General features: G+C 36.4%; 1 protein-coding gene across 1 annotated transcript in view; it reads left to right on the plus strand.

Annotated features, from left to right (window-relative positions):
- The first annotated feature begins 225 nt into the window (after positions 1-225).
- lft (Limb expression 1 family member lowfat) overlaps positions 226-18,531 on the plus strand; it is a 97,894-nt gene continuing 79,588 nt past the window's right edge. Inside the window, exon 1 of the mRNA XM_076490315.1 lies at positions 226-753. Within this exon, the coding sequence (XP_076346430.1) occupies positions 576-753 (178 nt within the window). The 5' untranslated portion in view covers positions 226-575. The remainder of the gene's footprint in view (positions 754-18,531) is intronic.

Below are 18,531 nucleotides of genomic sequence, written 5' to 3' on the forward strand. Positions count from 1 at the left end.
TAGGCTCTAACTCAAGTTATCGCCTAGATGTTTATCAGTGTACCTCTGGTAGTAATAATTCCCACTTACTTACATACCCAACTCTAAATATCAAAATCATCTCTCGCTTTACTCATACTATACCTCGTTTCGTTACAAAATCTGAAACTCTCGGTAACAGCCAACTATTAATAGCGCCATCTAGAGTTGATAACTGTTTATATTCCTTACGTGTGCAGATACTGTTGTTGGCTAGTGGAGTGTGACAGTCTCATGAATCGAGCAAGAAAGAAGCTGTGGATCACTAGTTATATTGCACGTTTTGTCACTGTAGTTAATAGTTTCTTACAGAGGAATTGTTTGTGTAGTTTGAAGTATTGCGTAGGAGCAAAGAGGTTGCCGATTTTAAAAGGTGTTTGGGTGAATCTAGAGTTTACGTGTTCAGTCAAGTGTTTGCCTCAATGATAAATAAACTACTTATATTTTATACCCTTGCAATATAAAAGCTATCATTAAACATAAATAAACAGAAAAGTTCGCAAATGTTTTTGTTATAGATTGTTCCTTCGTTTTCAAGAAGTTTCAATAGTACTAGAATGCAGCGATCTTCTGCACCTCACGCACATCCGAAGTCGAAAGCTCCTCCGGTACCTCCGGCAAGAAGAGGTAACACAACGGGCTCAGTTTCAGATGCACGTGCAAAGACAATGCTTAAAGAAGCTGTTGATGCAGTGGTCAATAGTTTTGCAAAACACACACAAGGTTATGGACGAGGTAAGGTCATTCATTTTGTTTCACGACCTCGTATGTATAACAAATATTTGTGTTGAGTACAAAAAAGATTTGTTGAATGAATATATCGTACTAAATAAAATTGTTATCGCGTAACGTAAGTATACCTTAGAGTCAGGTCAAGAAAACCAATATTTAGATAATACAATAGATAATTATTAATTGTAACATAGTATATGTACAAGTGAGTTTAGAAGTTGAACGCCAAAGCTAGTATTCCATAATGTAATAACTACGCAGAACTCCACAATGTGTAATAAAAGAACCTCTGTTTGTAAGAAACTGCTTAGTAAACCACTTAACAGAACCTCAAAAAATTAATTTTACCTGTTTTAAACTATTACTGAGAAAATATTCTTACAGACATTAGTTTGCTGCTTATTTGATGTTGAAAGATACCAATTATATAAACTTATAAGTTACCAGTTAATGAATTATACCTTTAAACACGTTGTTGTTTGAAACAACAAAACAAAAAACTCGAGTAAAGAAAATGCAAGAGCTATTAATGCTACACTTAAAGAATGAGATCGTTATCTTCAATTTAATAATGGTTGAATCTCCTTCAGTTTCGCCAGGGAACCAAGATAGATAGATAATAAATATTATAATTTCTTACTTTAATTTGGACATTATTTTCGTTAATTATAGAATTGGAATTACTAATATGCTAAAGGTTAAGCAGAGTTGCAAAATAACCTCATTATACAGTGTAACAATAAAAAAAAAAAAAAAAAAGTGTTCCGTCTGGTTGGATTTTTCATTTATTCAATGTAAACTACATTTGTATTATTTATAATTTTTGACAACATTGCATGCTTTTTCTTAAATACCGCGTTTCAAATATCGGTTTTATTGATTTGATTAGGGTCATCATCATAAAAGGAAATATGTTAATATATTTTGTATAAATACTCAGTTAAGTACTTTATAAAGAAATACCTAACAATAGAAATGACGTTTGCCAGCTTGTCGTGTAAGTAGGTATAATGTAATGCCGGCTGTTATCTTAACTTTGCTTCTCTTTTCACTTTCAAAATTAAAAAGTGAAGAATTATTAGAAAATGGGATAATTTTGTAATCAAATGTATAGGGGTGTAATGTTGGCTTCACTGATTTAATTTTAACCAAAACCTATATATGGTACTCAATTGTGACAAATTGTATTAATAAAACGAAAGACTGGTTGAACTGAACAATTAATTTAGTAGCTACGAAGGCAGCAGAAATAGAGCTTATGAATGAAAAAGCGTAGTTTAGCCCATTGATATTACAACAGAATTTCTATGCAACTGTTTTTTTTTAATGGAAATATATTAATACACAGGTTTAAAGCATGTCTGAATACATATTTTAGCAAATTAATTGGTATCATATTACATGTTTTTATTTTTTAAAGAAATATTAGTATGGATTTATATTTTACAAGCTACTCAGATGCAGCAAAATTTATAGTCGCCTAGAATAGTTTTAAGTGAATTATCAACTCAAGTTTTCTTAACTGAAATTAACAGTAAATCAAAACTTACATGACTGAAAATCAGACATCATATTTAATCTGAACATAACGGATCTAATTTCTTTATAGTGTGAAGTTAACTGCGTCCGATTCACAATATAAAATGTTACGAAAGAAATGTAATAATGTCTGTTGTTCATAAAACTAAATACTTCTCTAAGTTTTAGAGCATAGGCGAAATACGAATTTTTTAAGGTAAAAGCAGCAAAATGGAAATTATATCGCTTTAATGATACGTGAACAATCTTCGAAACATGTAAGCCATATCCAACTAAATAAAAATAGCTGAAAGTGATGATGCTATGATATCCGTTTCTCAATTTATAAACATCTAAATAGCACGAATATATTATTTGAATATCAGCGTATTGCTTTGGTATTCACACATTCTGTATAATTTCGAGCGTGATTTTAAAAAGGAAAAAAGGAGATTGCGTTTTTTACCAGACCAAACAGTGAAAAGTATATTTTATGCTTTTAATAAAAAAGAACCACTATACTGTACGGTAAAAGTAAAGCACTTGCAAAAGAAATGGAGGAAAGATATCACGTGTTAACCCGGTTGAGCGTACAAAAAGCCTTTAACCTTTCTTCGTAATTCCTTGCATTAGCTACTAGTTTCTTATTCGGGTTGACTGATAAGTTACCGGTTGGAACACGTGAGTCTAGACCCACTACACCCCAAGTTATTTGAAGGTCGGAAAACAAAAAGTCAACTCGGCTCGCGCATACGATTTACCAACTGGTTTTAATAGAACATTGTTAAAAATATAAATTTTTAGTACACATCATTATTCAGATAAAGTATTCAATTAATACTTCTCAGAACAAGTACTATTTTCTGTTTGGTGTTGTTCGTTTAAATATAATTTGGGTAGTTTAGATATTTATTGCTAGATGACTTCCAGTGGCATGGTGCTATATCTGCGGACTTACAACACTAGAAACCGGGTTTCGATACTTGTTCTGGCAAGAGCAGATAGTCCTTTATTATATTTTGTGCTTAATTACAAACAGATACTGCTATACAATATAAATATTTACTTTTTCAGTTTGTATTTGCTCTCATGTATTAAACGTTTAGTTCAATGCACCGTTTATCTTTGTTTGTTCTAAGTATTACTAAACACTACTACTGTGAGCTAATTGTTGACGTTTCTACTGTTATAAATTCGCCTTGCACTTCTTTATTTTTTCCTTTTTTCGATGTAACATTGGATGTATGTATTTTTGAACTTTTGCACATTTACCAGATATTATTTTCTACAAATGTGCTACCACTGATAAACCTTAGACAAAAACCGGTAAAAAAAAAAAAAGAATGAAATTTTATCATTCTAATGAAACAAATACCATAAATTAAAAAAAAAAATGTTGTCATAAATTCACTTGCTAAGGAACATTATGAGATAAGTAAAATAGAGGATTAATTATAACTACGAGTACTATGTACGTTAAGATAGCAATGTCAGTGGTTCAAGTCAAAGATGAGCGAAGGTAGGTCATTGCCACTAAATAAGTAGCCTAGACCCGGCTGATGAGGTTTTTGACTACCGCCATCTAGAGATTACTTTCTCAAACTAAAACATAGAAAGTAAACGAAATTGTTTTATGTATTCAATTCACGTGAAAACGTATTGTTACTGGAGCTTCATTGAAGAGTGTCCAAATCGTAATTTTCAAATAGCTTTTCGTATATTTGCGTGTATGTAAGTGGCATGTTCACCAAGATGATGTGAAGGAGGCCCCACTGGAGAAATCTGTTCTCCGAGCACCCTCTTCGTATCAGATATAGTCTTTTAAAAGTTTAAAATTCTCCACGTTAGAACTCCCATGATATGAAAATGTTAATTGTTTTTGTCCGTAAAACAAACTTTATCTCCTTATGCCCCCAAGTAAAAATTCAACTGAAAAGTTTGATAAGGTATAAAATATAAGCGATTTTCTTTTAAGTCTGAATTTTTTTTAAGCAAATGTTTAGGTCTGGCATGGTCTCGTAGCTAGGGCGCATGCCTTGCAATCTGGGAAAGCGTCAATGGGAAAATTGTAATTTGCCAATTAAGAACAAAAACACTAATATTTTTCTACTTTAAGACTTAAATATTATATTTTCTACAGAGTAAATATTTGAGAAATGTTTCCTTCTTAAATATTGTTTTTCTTCAATCGCTTTAAATACAGAATTTATTCCAATTTGTCGATCTAAGCATTGTTCTTACAAATGACTAAACACAAATATATAATTACAAAAAAAAGAGAAAACGAAAAATAATTTTAAATTCTTAAGTATAAAGATTAATATTTATATATATTAATTTCGCTCAAAGCTGCACGAGAGCTGTATGCGCTAGTCTTCTATCATTTAGTAGCGTAAAAGGAGATGATCTTTGCCATCCACCGCCAACTCTTTTACCAACGAATAGTGGGCTTGACCATTACTTTATTTCGTCCCCATGGCGAGTGAGCATGCTTGGTGTAACGGGATTCGAACTTCGACCCTAAGATTGGAGTAGAGTGCCCTAACCATTCGGATAGGCCAGGCGAAGAGTAGGAGTGCGATTTGTAGTAGAAAAATTCGACAGTAACAGTAATTTGTGTGGTTTGGAAGAAATAAAAAATTTAAACAAACAAGAGAGAAAAAACTGTATCAGTATTTTAAGCATGCAAAACCAACTGGGAAAACATACTATAAGTAATTTTTGCCGTATAATATGTTTGTTTTAAGCACGGTTCGAAATGGATGTCACCGAAATTACGCCATTTGGAAATTCAGAATGAGATGTTGTTTGTTTTTTTAATTTCGCGTAAAGCTACTCGAGGGCTATCTGCGCTAGCCGCCCTAATTTAGCAGTGTAAGACTAGAGGGAAGGCAGCTAGTCATCACCACCCACTGCCAACTCTTGGGCTACTCTTTTACCAACGAATATTGGAACTGACCTTCACATTATAACGCCCCCACGACTGAAAGGGCGAGGATGTTTGGTGCGACCGGGATTCGAACTCGCGACCCTTGGATTACGAGTCGAACGCCTTAACACACTTGGCCATGCCGGGCTCATTCAGAATTAGTACTGAAAAGATTGGGCTAAGTTATGTTTTTAATTTACAATAGCTAAATTGTTGTCGAAGGTTTTTTATTTACAAGAAGTAATTCTTTCGAAAGCATTTTGTATATTGGTTCTGATTGTAATTCTACACACATTCTTTGTGAGCAAAAATGTATGTGATTTAAGATGAAAAAATATAATATTAGGTCATAATACCCTGCTGCTAAATCTACAAGAGAAATTACTGCAGTTCATCCAATAATACGATCACTGATTTTAAGGATATGTGTTAAAGATAAACACGCATCCATATTTCGTTCAAATTCGTTAATGGTATATATAAGTATATTGCTAGAATATCTTATTTTAACCTTAGATGCCATGTTGACCAAAAAATGGCGCTTTAACTAATTACTCTTCTCTCCTTCCTTCAGTACAAGCCATATTCAGTGTATTTTATGTATTAAACGTTACATATTGATCATTGAGCATAGACTACTTTCGTGTTAAATATGAAGACCACTTCATATAAAACTCAGTCAGTTTAGGTAATATATATATTTTCTATGAAAAGCTTACTGAATTCAATCCGTATAAATACTGAAAAGGTAGAGAAGAAAATATTGAGGTAAAACGTTGAAATCTGTTATGATTTTGTACAGCACAAAATGTCTGATATGAGCGATTTAAATTTGTACTTCTTTGGAGTAGGACAGTTTTACGATTTTCTTTAGCTCTTTGTTAAATGTGTATGTTGCAACACTATAGTTTCATAAGAAATATTTATTTTCTTTCATTTGTCTTATCGCGCTATATATACTTTAAGTTCAGTTAAGATTTCGAAAATTGAAAACGTCTTTTAAAGAATTTTATCAGTAGAATATTTTTTATATAAAGCACATAAATCTTACTTTGCAAATAATTTTTCGAATTAGAACCATTTTGTGTTATTTGTTTCCTAACATTTTGTGGTCGCGTTTGCTCTACAGGCAGAAACGGCCTAACTGCCAGACTTAAAAAGTATGGGCTATTTTCAGCACCTGAAGCGTGAGCCAATCACGCAAAACAAGAGAAAACGAAAGGGTTTCTCCTAGCGGTAGGAACATAACTTTCACTTCTTGTGGTTAGGGTAGTGCAGAGCCATAATCTACAACAAACAGGAAAATGAAATTGCTCGTTTCCAGGTCTAGCCCTAAAAATATTTTTCACTTTTCCGCACATTTTTTCCCTCCCCCCATCGGTTTGACGGATTAATTAGAGTCGATTGCTTAGTCATTATAGAATAGACAACATTAACGATATTACAGCTTTTCCCCATGTTTAGTAAAAGTAATGTAACGCTAACGACTTCATATATATATCTTCACGTAAACATTTTATTTTACACTATGACTCAAACTAAGTCGTATTAGAATGTTCTTCTTTGCGCGGAATGTTTTCTACTAATTAAATCACGGTTTGTATTACACCACTCGTAACATGTAAGTATATCGTATTTCTCAGGAGCGACCTGGAATTAGTTTTCAATTAAGAAAGGAAGTTAAGTACTAAAGAAATATCGTAAGTTTTTTATTAATATACATTCTTTGCTATGTAAGCTAAATCCGATCTCGAGCTGTTTTATACACTTCTGAAATATAATTAAACATTTTTAGGTGAATGAATACCTACGGTATGAAATTGTTTTTCTCTGTGAGTGAGCGCTTTGTAAAGCAAATTTTCGTTATTTTTTGTAATCTATAGCATTTTAACAGTAATAAAATTCATGGAATATAGTGAATGATAACAATAACTTACTTTTAATTTTAAATAAAAATAATTTCACTCAAAATCTGTAATCTCGTTGTATGTATATTTTACCACTGAAACAGATTAAAATGGGAAGACCTTAAAATATATTTATTTTTAGACTTATTTTAGCCCAATTATTGTATGTCTTGGTTTATTTGTAGTGCGTTAATCAACCTTTGAATCAAATGAATGAATAATAGCTCATAAACTGCAATTATTCAGTTCGAAGATATTTATTTCATAGATAACAACTAAGCTTTCATATTACTCTTTGACGTTTGTACTTTTAAAAAAAAATGTCATTTATTTAGAGGACAAGATGCCACTTTTGAAATATCTTCTGAAAAATTCGTAATTATAATTATTTATATCAATTTTCTAAAGATAAAAATAATTAATTTCGTCATAACGCCAGGCTTATCGGCGTGCATCACTAATGTATAGTGTACATGTGAATAACGTCCCTTGTATACATAATATTACGATTATTATTCAGTGAATAGATTATAAATCGCGAACCTTCGTATTCACAGACTGAAGGTGGGTCAGGATGGTTCTTTGGGAAGCTGTCTAGGCAGCGCCACCTATGTGCACCCCACCACTTAACCATTTCTTTAATGCTTTGTTATTGTCAGCTGTAGGTGGAGTCCGACAAACAAAACTGTAGTCACTTAATAGTTGTGCTTTTAAGTTAAAAATGGACAGTCTTAACCTACGTGTTATTGGAATTTTTGCTTATGCGTTAAACAATGCATATACATTTTCTCGTAACATGCAATACATTTATGTGTAGATGGGCGTGGTCTAGGGGCTAGTATTTCAGGGTGGTCATCGAAGTATGCAGGTTCGAGACGTGATGTCACCGAATATGATCCACTGTATGTGTGTTATACGAGGAAAATTCAATCTCGATATTCCGTTGAAAGAGCCAAATAAAATAATAAAAGATTGTGGAAACTGGTGCTGCTGGCCAGTTTTATCCATTAGTTGAAAAATAGAGGTGAATATATTTGAGCCATAGAAGGTTGAGTTGACTGTTTTCGCAAAGGTGCTGATCAGGGTGAATTTTTCTAATTCTAAGTTTTGTGTGTGTTTGTGTAACCAATACAATAATTTTTCAGCAGTAAAAAATGAGTTAAACGAAGTATATCAGTGAATTGTAAGTTATCCTGTTCAAAAATGGCGTTTATTTGTCCGTTGAAAATAATTTATTAATTTAAAGTATATAGCGTATAACGTAGAGAGATTGTTGTTTGTTTGTGAATTTCGCACAAAGCTACACAAGAGCTATCTGCGCTAGCCGCCCCTAATTTAGCAGTGTAAGACTAGAAGGAAGGCAGCTAATCATCACCACCCACCGCCAACTCTTGGGCTATTCTTTTACCAACGAATAGTGGGATTGACCGTCACATTATAGCGCCCTCATGGCTGAAAGGGCGAGCATGTTTGGTGTGACGGGGATTCGAACCCACGATTAAGAGTCGAACGTTTTAACCCACCTGGCCAAGTCTAACTTAGAGAGAAGTATGTAGCAGACGATTTACAAAATTTTCGTGGCGATGTTTCACGTACTTAAATATCTTTTTAAACCGGATTAGGGAAGGCCATAAACTTGCACTAATGTCTTTGCTTAGATTAATGTTACATACTACAATACTTGTTCTATACGTGTAAATTTGCTTAATCCTGTTTCAAACCCTTTTGTAGTGTTGTTGTTATATACATTTCAGAAAGTGGTAATAAGCCTTGTAAAGTTAGTGTGAGTTTGGAGTTTATATTCTTTGAACAGGTTATTTGAATTGAGATATTGCACTCAAGCCTCAACATGACATTGTGTCCAAATTTTATTAGGTTGAGAAGCCTTCTCACTCCCCTGTAACCAGTAGTTTTCATACAACAGATTTTACAGAAGCTAATTAGCAAGTTCAGTTTACTGTTAACGTAGTTATTGTTTGAATAGGCAAACAAAATATCATTCGAGAAACGGTTGGTTATATATTTTGAAAGAATAATAGATCTGAGACATCTGAACAAAAAGGTATGAGGTAAGTACTCTTAGGAATAAAAATAAGTGATCCGAAAATCTCGCACATTCACCAAAAAAGTATATATAGTCTCGGCCAAGTGTTTGCATACTGTATTTTTTACATGCATGGAGTAGTTATAGAGGAAATGCCAGAGTAGTAACAGAGAAGGTAGCGTATGATTGGACAAACATCTTGAAGTTGCTATTCTGGCTGCGTAAATTGTTTTATTTTGTTGTTATGCTGGATTTGTTAATCCATGAACTCGCAACTTCACCATAACCTTGGTTTCTTTCACTTTCCACGGACCACTTAGCCGTCCTTCAAGTTCCTTGAAAACATTTTTCCTTTCAGCCGAGCCAGCTCTTCCTTCATTCTCTTTATCCTGTCCTATCTTGTAGCTCACCCCCATTTCCGCTTTCAATTTTAATGTTCTTTTAGATCAACCTCAAATAATCCAATATTTACCATGCCCTCAAGTATGACCATTATTTTCTCCGATTAGAACAAAACTTTAACTCCGCGAGCGAAGCTGAAGAAAAACAAATGTTTTTGAGTCCCTCTGGTTTTCTTGCAAGCCCCAAAGGGGCTTGTGAAATATGTTGAGTTAGTTTATTAAAACACGCGCGCGCAAGCTTACACACCTGTTGGATATAAAAAGGTGTGTTGTTTATATAATCGTTTTCGAAAGAGATTAAGGATTATTTCATATATTTTTCTGTATTTCGTTCAAAGTTGTATCTCGCCACGTGTCAAAAAGTACAGGGTGTCAGATTACTCGACTGTCCGGAAAAATTATGAAGCAAACAAACATTGCTAGAACAAAGGGTGCCCCAGTGTACTGTAGCCATAATCGCGAAATATCATCGGGCTACAGGAAAGGATGTTCAAGGAAATTGTATTGGAAGACGTCGAAAAACTAATGCCTGAGTTCGTGTTTTTATTCAGGTTAGCAAGTCAAGATCGAATGAGTCTTGCAACAGTTTACGACAAGAACTGCGTGAACAGATTCATTTCGTAGTATTTATCAAAAAACAGTTAATAGGAGACTTACAAGAATGGTTACCTGCAAAGCGATATTAACCAGATTTCACTGCCGTCACCGTGTTACTCGGGCAAGACAGTATACCAATTTAAAGTAGTGTGCTTACAACCTGTCATTGCCTTTCACGTCTTGTTGAAGCTGATTTCTGGAGAATAGATGGGGAAGACTGTCTTTCTCACAAAGGAACACAAAGGTCAGCTATTCATTGTGATGGAAAAACTGTCCTTCATAACCACCAGGAAAACATCATTGGCGTCTTCTATAGCCATCACATGGAAATGGTATTTGTATCTTATGCTGGGACAAGATCTATCAATTACTTTATGTTCCAGGATGATAGTGCTCATATTATACGGGATTATCTCGACTACGAGAACATTACAAGATTACCATTGCGACCAAAACCTCCAGACTGTATTCACATTCAACTGTTCGACAGAACTGAGCAGGAAAATAGTTAACTTCAACCCTAAACCAGCTGCTGTGGCTGAGTTGTAGCACCTTCTAGTGACAATTTGGAATTGAACCATGGTGTTTTACATCAATAACTTCATCTTCAGTATGCCACGTTGTCTTGCAGAGGTAGTTAGAGTACAAGGAGGACCATCCAAGCACTTCATGTTTAATAAGAGTTGATATAATGTTACATACACTAATAATCATTAGATGTTATATTTTGTCGTTATAATCGTTTTAGAAAGGTTTTGTTGCGATAAGTAAATGCTGAACTAAAATAAATTCTACAGGTGTCTGATAAAATTGCTGTTCTAATAAATCATTCATAATTTCTGCAGAAATACCCCTCGGTGTGGATTCCTGTACGTGGTGAGGGGACCTCCCAGGGAAGATTTTGTTCTTTAAGTTTACCTCCTCTGGGATATGATCATCCTTCCATGTGTTTGCCGTACACGGCAACCCGTGAAAGGGAGGACAGGATCCAGGTGGTTGAGGAGTCCAACCCTAACACACCACTTTGGCCTTGAATTCCTGTAGACGGGCAGCCTTGGGGTGGCACCCTTGGGTCAATCGGCTGGTCCACTCAGGCTAGGGTCGACCAAGTACCAGTATTAGATATTCTCAACAGCTATTGTGAACATTGTATCTGATGCTGGTGTTTGAGTACAGTGCTCAGGAAACCCAGGCATTGCTGCAGTGTCCTTGTTTGACATCGTAGTGCATCCCTTCGTAGAGCTCCATGGTGGGTGGGGTCAGTGGGCACCGAAATTTCCCATTTTTTATTATGGATCTTACAAATAAAAATTTAAATGAAATAGTGAAAAACAGTCCATAGGTAAACGAACACGTCTTGAAGTTTCTAAGTAGCAATCTTCAACATCTGTACCGCCTGTTGTACCTCATTTTCTTATCCTACTTTCTCTTTCAGACAAACCTTTAGGGCAAATGTCTCCCTTTTTTATTCAGAAGGCACTAGAGGGACTTGCCGTCTCTCCAAAGTCAGTAAAGAAACTTCGATCTGGTGACACATTGGTGGAAACATCCAGTGAACTACTTCTGCATTCAAAGGCAATTGGAAATATACCTATTGAGGTTAAACCTCATGCTACTTTAAATTCATCACGAGGAGTTATTATTGAGAAGGATTTGAAGAACATCCTAGAGTCAGAGATTCTCGCTGGTTTCTTCACCCAAGGAGTTTCTGCAGTAAGGCGTATATCCATTCGCAAAGATGGAATTATGATGCCGACCAATATCCGCATTCTCACATTTACGTCACCACATCTGCCTGCCACCATCAAGGCAGATTATCTTAATTGCAGAATATGGCCATACATTCCAATCGCTCTCCAATGTTTCCACTGTCAGTTGTTTGGTCTCTCGAAGACGTCATGTTGTGGTTCCTTGACGTGTGCTCGTTGTAGTGGCAAGGACCATGATGCCTATGAGTGTGAAATGGACCCTCATTGCATCAATTGCAATGGCTCTCACCCGCCATTCTTTTGTTCTTGCTCTAAATGGTTGGAAGAAAAAGAGGTGCAACAGTTGAAAACGATTTATAACATTACTTATCATAAGGCTCGACAATTGTTGTTTACCACCTCCTCTCAGACGTATGCTGCTGCACTTCATTTCACAACTACAGTGGAAGTGCAGACAGATCTCCCCGTGCCTATAAAATCATTCTCCAAACAAGTAAAGTCTTTTGGCCTTCATGGTTAAAATAGTTGATGAATCAACTTCAACATCCCTCTCTATCCCTTACATACATTCCAACAAATCCCAAGATCCACATCCTTTGGTTCCAGTGCAGGCATTTCCTGGGATCCATCTTCCTCTCTCACCCCAAGATGCAAAACAATCATTCGTTCTCGTACTGAGTCTCTTGAATTCCCTTCCAACAGCAAAGACCTGCCCAATCGAACCAGGGCAGGATCCATGGAGGTTGATAGACCTACCTCGAATAAGAAAAGTAAGGAAAAACATGTGGTCGTAAACAGAAAGGTTTTCCACCCAATTCGCCTACACATAAATAAAAATGGCCACCCTAATACAATGGAACTGTCGAGGATTACGTTCTAATCTGGCTGACATCAAAACACTAATTGTTTCCTACCATCCCGTGTGTTTTTTCTTACAAGAAACATTTCTGAAACCTTTCTTTCGGCGGTTTTCTTTCTACAGAAATGACAGGCTGTGTGATGTACGAGTGCATGAAGGGCTCGCACTGTTGGTTGATCAGCATATGCTTACCCTGTCATTGCCACTCGATACACCATTGGAGACCTTAGCCATCCGTGTTTCCTTGGGTCATACTATCACTGCTTGTTTTTTCTATTTGTCATCTGGAGAGACATATGATCAATCAGACCTTGATGCTCTCATTTAACAGTTGCTGTCTCCCTTTTTAATCCTGGGCGACTTTAATGGACATCATCCCCTCTGGGGAAGTGCCGATATTGATAGGAGGGGTCGCTCTGTAGAGCATATGCTCTTTGATCACAACCTTTCTCTTTTCAGTACTGGTTCTTCTACTTATTTCCATGCATATCGTCAGTTCTTTACTGCTACTGATCTCTCAATTTGTTTCCCTTCGTTATTCTCCCATTTTTTATGGAGGGTTGACAAGAATTTACGAGGCAGTGATCATATTCCTATACTTTTAAGAGTTAATGGCTGTGGTCGATGCCACCGGATTCGCTTGCCCTTGTGGAAGCTGGATCAGGCAAACTGGCCCTCTTTCACTTCTCTCGCAGAAGTTGATCATGCCATTGTCTGTAAGTCATCAATAGACGACTGTGTGGCAGCAGTAACTGACTGTATTATAGAAACAGCTGTTCAATGTATTTCTAAACCCTCGATACGTTTTCCACTATTTCCTCATCCATGGTGGACTCTTGCCTGCAACATTGCGCGAAAGGCTCAAAAACAAGCCTGGGATACTTTCCACAGATGTCCTACACTCTCGAACCGCACTGCTTTCCAGCGGGCCCGTGCACATGCTCGATGGGTAAGACGTCAAAGCCAGAAGGAATCTTGGATTAAGTTTACAACCAGTGTATTTTCTTCCACTAGTTCCAAAGTCATATGGGACAAGATTCGAAAGCTCAGTGGGAAATATAATTCTGTCCCTCTCACAATCTTGCTCTCTGATGATCAGGAAGTAGCTGATACCTGGAGCATCGCCAATACTCTAGGTGAAAGCTTTTGCCACATATCTATCACTTCTGTTTCTTCCACTTTTTTAGCCATCAAGACTCGGGCAGAGTGGTCACTTTTTTCCTTTTGAGCTGATTGTCTCTGTGATTATAATCGTCCCTTTACACTGGTGAAACTCTAACTGGCCCTTCATCGGTTGGACCTGATGATATACACTATAAAATGCTGCACCTTCTATCTCCTGCTTCTCTTGCTGTTCTTCTGATTGTTTTTAACTTTGATCTGGCAGGAGAATGTTTCTTCTGATGCCTGGCACCAGGCTATTGTCCTATCTTTCTCTAGGCTGGGAAGGATTCCAATATTCCTTCAAACTACTGTCGAATTGCTTTGACGAGCTGTCTCTGTAAGACCTTAGAGATGATGGTTACTGCTCGTGATTCCTCTAATGAAATAACTTCTTATCGACCACACAGTGTGGGTTCCGACGATAGCGCTCCACAATGGACCACCTGATTTGACTTGAAACGTCAATCAGAGAAGCCTTTCTCAAACGTAAACATCTTGTATCAATATTCTTTAACATTGAAAAGGCTTATGATACAACATGGAGGTATGGCCTTTTTTGAGACCTCCATATATATGGGCTACGTGGCCATTTGCCCATTTTTATTAAACATTTTTTACTAGACAGGAGATTCTAACCTAGTGTGGGTTTGACACTTTCTCGTTCTTTTTTCTACAGGAACTGTGTTCTGAGTGTCACACCTTTCAATATAAAATTAAGTCCCTCAGATCTGTTGCAAACGGGATCTATGTCGACGACTTTCACATCTCATGTCAATCGTCGAACATGAGGTATATTGAGTGGCAGCTACAGACTGCCCTCAATCGTTTACTGAAGTGGACTCCAGAAAATAGCTTTAACTTCTCTCTCTCTGTGAAACCGTTTGCATGCACTTTTTCCGCCAACAGGTATTAACTCTCATCCTGAACTTTGTATCGGTAAAGTTGTGATGCCTTTGATCTCTGAGACAAAGTTCTTGGGGTTTATCTTTGAACGTAAGCTGACCTTTATACCACACATCAACAAGCTATGATTCAAATGTACAAGAGCACTGAACATCCTCCGTGTCCTCTCTCTCTAGGGCGCGGATCTACGCTATCGTGCTCTTATTCGATCGGACTGTGGAAAAGTGGTCTATGGCTCTGCCAAACCCTTTTCCACCTCTGCCGCTCGCACTTCCCAGTTCAGAGCTTATAAATAGTCTCATGAACCTTTTTTCCACCTCTGCCGTGTGCAGCTGTCTTTACTATATGCTTCCAAACGTCGTTCCTTACCAAAACATCCCACCTGGGGTTGTGTTTTCCTTCCTAGGTGAGCCATACTTTTTCAGAACAGATGGTCTGCCAATTGCTCCTTTTGGCCTTCGTATCCAGGCACAGTTGGATGAATTTGGCCTGTCCTTGGATAACATTTCTGTATCCACTGGTCGGCCCATCCCCACCATGGCTTCTCACAGTCCCTAATTGTGCCCTATTTTAAGTCATCTGAGAAAAGCAGACACTCCCAATTGGATATACTGTCTGTTATTTGCTGAACATTTTTCAAACCATCCTCCAATCCTTTCCTTATAGATGGTTTAAAATTAGGTGGCTGTGTGGGCTCTGCCATGGTTGATTGTGGTTCGGTAGTTGCGTACAGAATTCACTCTACAGCTTCTGTGTTCAGTGTTGAACTGTACATCATTTCTCTTGCCCTGGATCAAATAGAAGCTAAGCAGTACTCAAATTTTTACTGACTCGCCTAGTTCTCTACTAGCCCAGGAATCGCTTCACGTTAGTTCACAGCCTGTTCTCGCCGATATTCAAAACCGACTGGCCTATTTATCTTTAACATCTATTTCTATCCAGTTTTTCTGGATACTGGGCCATGTTGGTATTTGTGGGAATGAGCTCGCCGATGCTGTAGCTAAATCTGTCTGCTCTGGCACTATCACTGCTGTGCCTGTTCCATTCGTGGAGTGTGGTCCTGTATTCAAGGATCGGCTCCGTGCCAGTTAGTAGTCGACCTGGAGTGAGCAACGTGAAAACAAGCTTTTTCAAATAAAACCCTCTATTGGACTCTCAACGACGGCACCATTTTAAACGTGTGCTGTCCCAAGGTTTATCCATAACGTTAGACAGTGTTATTAGCGATGACGACACTGTCCACTTCAGAAATAGTTTTAGGTTTTTAAAGGCCATAATATTTTCAATGCTAATTAAGTTTTTTAATTTTATACATTTTTTAAGTTTCATACATTAGACCTTTTTAATGTGATTTTATTTTAAGAATCAAAGTTCATCTAATTCATTTGAAATTAAAAAATGGCCGTAACATGAAATAACTCAAAACCAGGACTGGAAAGGCCAACTTTGGGTGACTTACGCCGATCTCTGAAGTTACCCGTTAGTTATGATAATTACAGTTATGCTATAAAGTCCTTTACAACTTGTATTACTGTAGTTTTTCTCTTACCGTTGTAGACTATATGTAAAAAATGGATTTAATACTATTTATGTTTTTAATTCAAAAATTAAACTTTGTTTTGTTTTACCTTAATTTCCTTTTATGAATAGATGCTTTGGGCCATAAAAACACAAAACCAACCAACCAATCATTGACCATTGGAAGAAATCCTAAAATAGGATGTGTGGACTGTGTGTAACACATTCATCTTCCTTTATTTTCATCATATTGTGGTTTCTGTCTCCTTGTTTTTACCTTTCATAAGTGATTCTTCTTCAAACTTTGGTGAAACTCTAAGAGGGATAAGTCTATGTTAATGCTTTCTTTTATTTCATAGGCCTGTTCTTCATACCTTCATTACATGAATCTCACTACGTGGTGAGTGGCACCTGACCAGGTATTCTACAGCTCAAAATCTGAATTGTACAGCGTTATTGACTCATGCTTTTAATTCCATGGCTCCTCAATGCTCACTATGGAAATATCATATTGGAAGTTATAATTTTCCTGTACTGAAAATGTATTTCTGATAGGTACTTTCCTCTTCTTACATTTTCCACTCTTCCAGAGATTCTGCCTTCTGCCAACTTTTGAAGTGATAGTTCTGTAGAGGTGCACTATGTTTCTGTTAGTGGAGAGATGGTGCATGATGATTTACATGAGACATGTTGAATCACTTGATTACAATAGAGGGGAGCAGAGGGTTTGTGGTTTGTATAACGAAAGGATTTGCATATAAGGAACAAAAGTAGCTAATTTTCTGAGTGGAGGGATGTACCTATTGAAATACATTTGCAGTATAGGAAAATTTTGTAAGCATATAAAATCTAATCACGTAACTACTTTGAATATGCTATAAATTTCCTTTTATGAATTTTAATAATTTTACTCTAATTTTAACTCTTTACCAGATGTTTGGCGCAGATAACCTAGTTGCTTTGCGCCATAAAACACCAAACCGACCAACCATTCATTCGCATGTCAACAACAATGAACAAGTGCCTAAACGACATCCATGTCATAATGAGATACGACCGTATTTTGTAGGATTTGCAGATGGTGCAACAAATGTCTCTAGCAGGATAATCGCCAAATACAGATTTTTCCGGTTTTTGAGAAATATGCAATTCTAGAGCTCTTTTGAAAAAACTTAGTATCCTAAAAGGAAGAGGTGTGTAATAGCATCTGTGATGCTGTGTAAGATATTGTCTGAAATGATGAATGGCTTCCGCGTAGCTACTATATCATTGAAGTCCATAGTACAACTGACGATGAGATTCGGACACACTTGCACCTATCCTACAGTAGTAGGGGTGGGTCCTCCACATAGCACAGAAATTCTGTCCTGTTCGTTTTAGGCTCTTGAATATGTAGAAAGTTTTCTCTGTTCGCCTGTCTTTAAAAATATATAACTAATATGGCAAATAGTAAACTTAGTACAGAGTCTGAAATGTCCTTTCCAGAACTAGGCAGAAAGAAGCGGCAGCACACATGAAACTATTTCAACATGTTATTCTACTATATCAATGGAACTGTTGTCATAATTTCCTTTTCGGATAGTAGCATTGGAAATTATTCGGTAATATTCGCTGACTTCTAACATTTCATCATTTAATTATAAAGCATCGTAAAATGCAATTAATTCCAGAGATCTTTTCGTTTGTGACATATCTCCTTATATTATCATATTTAATGAAGTGTACCTGTACTTATAAGTTAGGGTTATTTACATATGACATAATTAAAGAGATCAATTTGTATTTTTGGAGTAACTACATGCTTACTGGTGGGCTGAGTATGCTGACTTAATTAGACATAAAAAATAAGTCTTGTAACTGAAGTCATGTTGCCTTTTTTTATTAGTCCAGTTATTTTAATTTTTTTCTCTTTCTGCTTAATTAGAAGCAAATACCTAAACTCAAGGGGCTACAGACAATGAAGAGAAAGTTTATTAGAATCCAGTTATTCTCCACGCCACGCCGCCTCAGTTGATAACCATAAACCCAAAAGTCAAGTATGAGCTTTTGGATAAAATATATATTTTCAATATCTAATAATAGTGTAACTCACGAAATAACTTTCAAGGCTTTAATATGGATCGAAAACCCCCTAGTTGGGACCAATGTTGTTGGCTTAACCATCCATATCTACCCTTCATGTTCTCTACTAATAATGTTTGCGAATAGGAGTCAAAGCTAATTGTCCTTTCC

The sequence above is a fragment of the Tachypleus tridentatus genome, chromosome 2 (assembly GCF_004210375.1).
Source record: "Tachypleus tridentatus isolate NWPU-2018 chromosome 2, ASM421037v1, whole genome shotgun sequence".
NCBI lineage: Eukaryota > Metazoa > Arthropoda > Merostomata > Xiphosura > Limulidae > Tachypleus > Tachypleus tridentatus.